We start from the raw sequence: 8,449 nt of genomic DNA, 5'->3' as shown, positions 1-8,449 counted from the left end.
CGTTTTAATGTAAACGTGGGAGTATCGCTATATTATTTTGAAACAACGAAACTACACTTTCAATTTCTTAAGCAAACTAGTTTAATTAAAGCGTAATCCCCGACCAAGATCCCCCAGAAATTTGATTTCAATGAGCTCAATAGGAACCGCAGTAGAAGACGTACTAAGGCAACACATTTAAAATAACTTTACGTGCTCTTTCCCGTAATTAAAAATCGAAAGTGATGGTACTATACACACCATCACTTTCTATCTTCCTGCTCTATTAGTAACAATCTATCAGAATCTTGATTACTGTTTACACTACGTTGATCGCCGCTAACGCTACACTGGTTAGTGAACGTCTGGCTTATTGTGGTTTAAGGAGGTGTTATGATCAGAGTAGATATCCAATCATATATTGTATGAAAAGTAGTCCAAATTTGATAATGTAAGGGGATTTTGCAAATAAATGCCAGCTTGAAGAATACGAAGAAGCGAATATCGCGTAAATTGCCCGTATAAAACATTTTCGGCTCGAACGCGTAAGTTTGAGCTTCTAGATATCTGAACTACGACGTAGGATGGAACTTAATGAAGCCCTACACATTTCTCCAAGTGCTAAATACTGTCTGAGCTGCGGGTTCCGCTCGCAATACAGTACTATAGTGCTGAGAAGAAAAAGAACAGCGACATCAGCACGTTTTTCTATTGGTGGTGGGTCCAAAGAGATAATTCACCCCAATTACTGGTGATGTCCGCGCAACCAATCGACTACACGTAGATATCGAGCGTATAATTATTTGTGTAACTAAGAAATATATGGATAAACGTTTTACTGACTACATCGTATTGTTTTTCTTAATATGTACTGGTCTACAGCATTACTACATCGTATTGTTTTGTTTTAATAGAGAGTGAGTACCGTACCCAACTGAGGTCGTGATGTCGAGACTAAGTACTTACCCTAACCCAGTGACCATATCCGCCGTGGCATATAGCGTATAGCTAGTTTTCTCGCTCCGACTGACCACTCATTTAGCCAGCATCGCCATGCCAGTCGACATGGGGCATAAGAAAGCGCTTGTAAGAGAGCCTGACAAGGGTGGTATGGGTAGCGACGGTGTATTATCCGATGCGCGAAGTGTGTCCGCGGCTGAGAGTGACGGGGAATGGGTCGACACATCCAGCGCCACCAGCTCGCGCTCATCACCTTCTAAAAAGAGTCGTTCTGAGAGATCACAGCCTCTGCAGACAGCTTCGCGCGGCGAGAGCGAGGAAAGGGTGGTTGCCATTGCACCCTCCCCAGACAGAACAGAATTTACATCGTGGGAAGTGCTGGAGGACTACCTGCGAGAGTACGAGCGGAGCACTTTCCAGGTTTGCAAACAACATTTCACTAATCTGTACGTATTGGTCGCTAACTGGTTGTATATTTTAAAGCTTTCGCATCCGTACGAACAACAAAGTGGCAAACCGGAACAAGAAGATTCAAACTACCGGATCAAATGCACCGCTCGTTCCTAAAGAATGGGTAAACTATGCGAAGACGTATGTTTGTACGCACGCTGGGAAGTACAAGCCGCGCGGCCAAGGCAAGAGGAAGAGGCAGCAGTCCCGTGCACTGATGTGCAACGCGCAGGTAAGAGATCGATCTCCAGTTGGTCTTCAGTTGGGCCCCGGTTGGGCTGCGGCTGTCCAGTTGGGCTACTGTTGTCCAGAGGGGCTCCCGTTTGGCTCCAGTTGGGTTGGGTTAGTCAAATGGAAAACGTATGTGGGCAAGTCGGCCTAACTCGGTGTACTATGTGTATATTACAGATCAATGCCTGTGTCCAAGTGGTGGATGGCCGTGAACCAACTTTTATCTTGCGGATCACTTCGTTGCGACTGGAACACAGTCATACACTCAATAAGCGGGCTTTCGGCCAGTATTCTCACAATCGGACCTCGTTGGAACCAAATGTTGTGAGAACTGTAAATGAGCTGCGGAAAGCAGAGACCCCAAAGAAAAAGATTCAGATCTACATCCAAGAAAATTCTTCATCCAACCCTACGATCCAGGACGTGCACAACTTGGTGCGAAAGCTCAAGAAGCAAGATTATACCGCGCCGACAAGTGCCATGCGACTAAGCAATGAATCTTGTATCAGTCGAAGGGCTCCTATCCGCTGAACCAACCTACAACTCATCTCAAGAGAAGCTTCTCCTGTTTAAGGATTTTGCTTTTTCAAAGAAGCCAAAAGCCCCGATCGCTCACGAGTTCAGAAAACTGCCGTCGTCTAAAACCAGTGATGCGACTTGACGAAATTGTGAGAATATTCCCTATGGATCTCATCAAGAAATGCAGTGCTAAGATCTCAGCGTACCAGCGAACGCACCGCGGCGTACCGGAAGTTGACTTAGCGCTGGAGGTAATTGGGGTCGGCGTCTTTGCGAATTCTACCATACGTCTGATGCAAAAGTGGCACCGTGCTACAGGAGCTGTGAAGCTGATACGAAAAGCACTGACTTGGATGGACAATATCGATTTTGGCCGACACGGAAACAAGAACTTTTTTTATTGAAGAAGACCCACAAATTCCAGAAAATTGAAATGTATTCCTGTACTATCAAGCAAGATATGGTACCTCACTGAAGGATATAAATTAGGTTGCTACTAAACGTGAGTTTTACAATGTGCAGACGAGGATTTTGGATTTGGTGGGGAAGGAGCTCGTTAGTGACAATTTTATGGGGAAAATTCTGGAAACTAAGTATGGGGAAGACGCTAGCGTTGCCGTGGTCGACTCTGCAATGCTAGGTGCCGTTGTCAATGGAGAAATTAGTGCATCGACAGAATATATTCGCGCGGAACTCAGTGGACTGACAAACCAAAAAGTCCTCATTCCAATGAACTGCAATGGTAATCATTGGTGCTCTATTATGCTGAATCTGAGCTCGGGTGAAGCCTATATCTACGATTCTAGTGCATCGTCTTATCTGCGCGGCGTCCGTACACTGGCACAGACGGTGATCAACCTTGTACCACGTGCAGTTGGCATAAGCTTTCGAGTGAGAAACTTCGAATCTGGCCTGGGCGTTCAGACCGATAGCTACAATTGTGGTATTTATGTCTTACTGGCATTCGAGTTGTTTTGTAGTGCTGATCCACTTGTCATCTGGACAAGAAAACTCTTCAGTGTATGAGATACCGCTACCTTCGTATGTGTCTATGTGCTTAACGATGCTTACGCTGAAAAGAGACGAATGAGAGATGAACAAAAGATGAATAAGAAAGTGACATCCACCATTTCATTCAAATTGCACTCGTGACATTATTAGTGAGCATGTACAATTATTGTGTTGCCCAAGAGTATCAACTTAATGTGTGCTCACTACTGACCGAAGCCTGCCAGAATATCGAAGCTACGCTTTCGTAATCCAGCTATACGTATACAATGATCTTCTGGCTCTTTTGAGTTGGGCACCATTCGTTCATGTTTGGGAGCAGCTCTAACAACGTTTGGGTATTGGTTGAGTACTAGTTGGGAACAATTGGCTCGTCTCATAATTCTCAGTTGGGATCAGCAACGAGTGCCTTTTTAATATGTACTGGTCTACAGCATTGCAATGGCCATGAAACCCACAACTGTAATCATTCGACCAAGACCCAGACCGAAATCGCTCGATGCACTCGATGTGTCTGATGACGTCGAGGATAGAAATACCGTCGTGCTGATGTGGCTTGCAAAGCTTGACTCTGTGCAGTCCTTAATCTGTCGTTGTAATGAAGTCTTCTTATTCGAAGACTCGTAGGCGTAAACGCAGTTGGGGAGGTCACTGGCAAGTGTTTCGAGCTTCGAAGCACACGACGATGCGCACTTAGTGAAGATAGTAATACTGTAGGAAGTTCGAGTGGCATCTGACGTGCACGGTGAGCTCTTGGCTGTCTCAGTGTACAAGCTCACGAGACTTGAAACCTTAGAATTCGTGCAGTTAATAGTAGAGCCGGAACCTGCCGAGGTCGAGGATCCGATACTCCAGTCCACAGACCCGTCTGTGGATGCAGGGGGCTCTGTTGCTGGCCCCGATATACCGCTACTATCACCGCCGGGTCGTGGAGCTAAGCTCGACAACGGGGCAAGTGTCTGAAACGGGGCGCTCGTTACAATCGGAGCAATGGTAATCAGCGGTGCCGCAGTGGGTGGTAACACGAACGGCGCGTCCGTTTCGATCAGGTCTTCCCCGTTGCAAGCTGTCATTGCGCTCTGCACCTCGATCTTGTTGTTCACACCGCTGACTGTGCAGTCAAGAAGTTGCTCGCCGACTTGCTCCATCACAGAGACGCAAGATGTGGCTGAGCACGGAGCACTGACGAAGCTGTCTCCAACAGCGAAGGGAGCGCATGCTGACGTCGTGGCTGCCCAGCTCCAAATACTTTGACTGGACTGCCACTCTGCGTCCGTGCACTCAGCACCATGGACGAGATTGCGTTGCAACGTTAACGAAACAGCGATCGCCAGCAAAATACAATGGCGAAGAGAAAGCATAGTGGGTCGAAGCTGAACTTCAGGATGCAAACTTGAGCGGTTGCTGCAGACTGTTTGTGGGTATCCGCTACGGGGGAAATTGGATAATGAGGCTGCCTCATATAGGCTTTATGTCGTGTACAGCGCTCCTTACCATGAATAAGTGTACCCGTTGATTTCTCGGTCTGTTTGCAAGAAATAGTGCAGCGCGTTCACTGTATGGACACTTTTTTGCTGTTTGCTTTCAAATCGGGTGGAGGTGAGGTCACAAAGACGGTGTTGCGTGCCAGAGTGTTGCGGTGACACCAAGAAAATATCCATTGTTTTATCTGACGTAAAGCCGCCATGTGTTTGCACTTGCAGATTAAAGATCAGTAGCACAAAAAATAATGAAGCGGCAGGGGAACGACCTGTTCAGCAAGTGGTAAAATTGTACAACCTGCCGCAACCAAGCAACATGCTTTGTTGGGTTGAAAATACGCTTCGGTGACGGTCACAAATGAACTTCAATTAGCTAGAGATGATGTGGCTACATTGATGCGCTTTTCATTATTTAAATCAATGAAACTATAAAAGCCAAGGCCGACAGGGCGCTGCACTACTGAATTAATACCTGTAGCATCAATATATTAGATTTATTTACAGTCGTATCTCCCAACTTCGGATGAGTCGTTATACATGTATATCTGAGAGAATGAAGCCATTGATGACGCGGCCGTAAAATCTTTCGTCTCCGCCATTGCAAACATCATTTGAGCAATTAAATGGCAATGCATAGGCCGCGTTAGATGACAAAGCGTTGCCTTCAGGCCGAAGTGTTGGCGGCCCGCCAACACTTCGCCAATGGCGGCACAGTCCCATTGGGCTTTCCAAGGCATACTGTATCAAAGTAGGCTCCGCGTGCTCCAACAGGATTAATCCGAGCTTGTATAGAAGAAAGCAACGTCAACGAAAGCAGACAAACTGGCAGATTTATAACTCATACATGTGGGCTACATGTATTAGCTACATTGTAGCTACTTGTAAGGATGAGCTCAGCTCGTATGCATGTGGAGACTTTGTAATGTTGAAGTTGGATCACTTTGGATTTGCCACACCACACGGTAATACTTCTTAATACTTCGAAGTAATAGTTAAGTCGTTTTCGGGTTTTAGATCTTTACAGTAGTTGGCTGCCGACGACACTGGGTTGAAATGGGAGTGCAAAGTCAGTTGGTGACTGTAGCGCTGCTGGTACATGTATTATAGACTATATGGTGTACAGCAGTGCAGTCTCACTACACTAATACTACATACTCCCTGGTTGGATTTTCTGTTTTCAAGAATGGTAAGCTTGTGATTAATTTTACATCTATACCATTGTTAGAGCTTTGTACAGTAGGTGTTGCAAGGAGGGCCAACGCGAGACTTGTTCTTGCTAGTGGCATGCAATGGTCTCATCCTTTCGTGATCTTAAGGAAAATATTGTCATCAGGTGGATACATGTATGTGTGCGTTTAGTTCGAGACACAAGTTAGAAAGTAATAATGTATCCACCGCTATGTAGGTGAGCTTAAGTTTACACTGTGCTTGACCATAAGGCCCAAAAGCTTGAAGATTAAAAAAAAACTAGTGAATTAAAAAAATAGAATCAGACTGCAACGCAAACTAGACAGCTTCGGATCAAATACATCACACGCAATTAGTTTAGGAATGCCACAACGATTCCAACCGCTAGTGAAGCCCACGGTAAGATCTTTCCGCCGTGTGGTGGAGTAGCACTACTACCGCTTTCACCGCTTGATGCGTCCATTGTGTTGTCCGATGGATTGTTTCCCGAGTTTAATTGTTTTGATCCAGAAGCGCTGTCACCTACCATGATCGCACTCGATCCGGAGGAAGGTAAAAGTGTAGCGGTTCTGCCAGATCCAATAGACTCCGAGTAATCAACAGCATTGTCAGGTAGTAGTGATATAGTGATCATGGTGGCACTCCCATCGCATCCTTCTAGCTGATTCAGGACGTATTGCTTTTTGTTAATGTACTCGAAGTCGTAGAAGCAATTTGGTAGCTCCTCCGCCAGGTTTCTGATATTATCTGTGCAGTTCGAATCGCACTGTGCGATAATGTCGATGTTACCGCCATTGACAACCGAGTCGGAAGCACATTCTTCACTTGTCGCAGTCTTGACGTACTCGTTCCACAGACTAATAATCTCTCCGTTATTGCAGTACGAATCCATTGCAATGGTCGTTGCTTCCGGTGTTAGTGCCGATGACGAACCAGCCAAACTCGATGGTGGTGCTGTGGTAGCAGTAGCATTAGCTTCCGTCAGAGATCCTGAGTCCCTAATGTCGCCTCCGTTGCAAATCGTGAGTGCGTTCTGTACTTCTATTTTGATGTTGATGCCACTGAACGTGCAGTCTGGGAGATCCGTGGCCACGTCCTCCACGACATCAACGCAGTCGGTGGCTGCACATGGCGCATTCACGAAGACTGGATCGGTCTGTGTCACGTACGGTGCGCATGCTGGATTGGCAGCAGCTTGTGCCCAGACGGAGGAGGCGGAAGCCGTTTGGGCGTCGGTACACTCGGCGGCTTCACCAGTCCAGAAGAGAAAGGTAGCCGATAGTAACACAGCAGCAAACATTGTTGAAGACTTGAGCTCGGCGAGTTTTGTTCGAGAATGACTTCCTCCATCTGCCGACATATTACCGCTGTTGAAGTGGGTACAACCGTTTTCTTCGACGGAATCGTTGGGAGAAAAATAACTGAATCCAAGAACGTTAACATTGGAATCCATGGAAACCTTGCTCTTACTCAATACAGCACTCGCCTTCCCATCTGAACGACAACTCGCACCAACGGCTTTTGCAAATGAGTACATCTCCACGAGGTAAATGAAACTATTAATATAGCTTTCGCAAAATAAATTGACGGATATCGGGTGAGTGTCGTTTTATTTTCAACGGTTAATTGGAATACAACGGTAGAAATGATGGGTGGCGTTATTTTTATTCGAAAAATTATTGTAATTGAGTACGAAGTGATGAGAAACAAGAGCGCTGCACCCCTTCGTCCACATTCAAAAAAGCATATTCACATGGTGCCGTATGCGTTGCTGCCTCATGCCCGTCACCGTTCATTTTTGCAATGAGTCTAGTTGCATGTTGCAACTCACAAGAATCCCGCAAAGAAGAGAGCGACAGAGAGCTGCGCTACGACAGCGCTCATAGCCATCACACCCTTCGAGGCGCTCGATACGACTGATCCGCTGCCCGTGCTGCTGCCACTGGCCGACGCCGACTGGTCCAGCACGTCGTTCGTGCTGCCACAGTATGTGATGATGGCTTGCAACCCCGTCTTGCGATCGATCTCGTCCTCCCCCGTGCAGTCCGGCAACTGGTCCACAATGTCACTGATCTCCGAGAGGCCGTCGCTGTGCTGGCAATAAGCGAGCGACGTTGAGTCTGAGCTGGCAACCAGGTCCCCGCACGCAGTGCTGTTGGTAAGGTCGGCGTATACAGTGTCCACAGTGGACTGCTCGTCCTCTGTGCAGGTGGCAGCGTTCGCCAAAGTTTGAAGCGCCACGAAGGCAATGAAGGCGATGGCGAAGATGCTGCGGAGGAGGGCCATTGCTACGATGGGGGTCAGTGAAATCGAGACTGGAATGGAGTGTTTGAGTTGTGTCGAGCCAGTCTTCGTGGTCGGGAAGGTTCCACGAAGCAGTCTGTAGCCTTTCACGTGCGTGGTACCTGCTGTACCACCACTGAAAGCTCAAATAATTCACTTAAGGCCGCAGGATGCGACTAGCAGGCATTACATTTCAGATGTGCCAGTACCGCATGCGGACAACAACTGAAGGTCCAGTGTATATATATCACAATTGCCCGTCGAAAATCGCCATTCCGGTCAATTTGCAGCGAGTCAAGTCAAGTGGTTTGATCCATGCCCATACAGCTGTACATGTATAAACACACTAA

At 46.9% G+C, this 8,449-nt stretch overlaps 3 protein-coding genes across 3 annotated transcripts; all 3 read right to left on the bottom strand.

The window, feature by feature from the left end:
* Positions 1 to 3,575: 3,575 nt before the first annotated feature.
* On the bottom strand, positions 3,576 to 4,295 carry PITG_20414 (elicitin-like protein; the record flags this gene model as incomplete). The annotated part of the gene is made up of 1 exon (XM_002895599.1): positions 3,576 to 4,295. The coding sequence occupies one exon, from the start codon at positions 4,293 to 4,295 to the stop codon at positions 3,576 to 3,578; it is 720 nt and encodes a 239-aa protein (XP_002895645.1).
* A 1,873-nt stretch (positions 4,296 to 6,168) lies between these two features.
* Positions 6,169 to 7,176, bottom strand: PITG_20413 (putative GP-anchored serine-rich elicitin INL13-like protein; the record flags this gene model as incomplete). The annotated part of the gene is made up of 1 exon (XM_002895598.1): positions 6,169 to 7,176. One exon carries the CDS (start codon positions 7,174 to 7,176, stop codon positions 6,169 to 6,171), a length of 1,008 nt encoding a protein of 335 aa, XP_002895644.1.
* Positions 7,177 to 7,643: 467 nt separating this feature from the next.
* PITG_20412 (putative GPI-anchored serine rich elicitin SOL13E-like protein) lies at positions 7,644 to 8,102 on the bottom strand (the record flags this gene model as incomplete). Its single annotated transcript, XM_002895597.1, has 1 exon — positions 7,644 to 8,102. The coding sequence occupies one exon, from the start codon at positions 8,100 to 8,102 to the stop codon at positions 7,644 to 7,646; it is 459 nt and encodes a 152-aa protein (XP_002895643.1).
* Positions 8,103 to 8,449: the final 347 nt, after the last annotated feature.

The sequence above is a fragment of the Phytophthora infestans genome, genomic scaffold, assembly GCF_000142945.1.
Source record: "Phytophthora infestans T30-4 supercont1.150 genomic scaffold, whole genome shotgun sequence".
Taxonomy (NCBI): Eukaryota; Oomycota; class Peronosporomycetes; order Peronosporales; family Peronosporaceae; genus Phytophthora; species Phytophthora infestans.
Note: the sequence above shows the minus strand (reverse complement) of the source record. Positions and strands in the feature narration are given on the sequence as shown.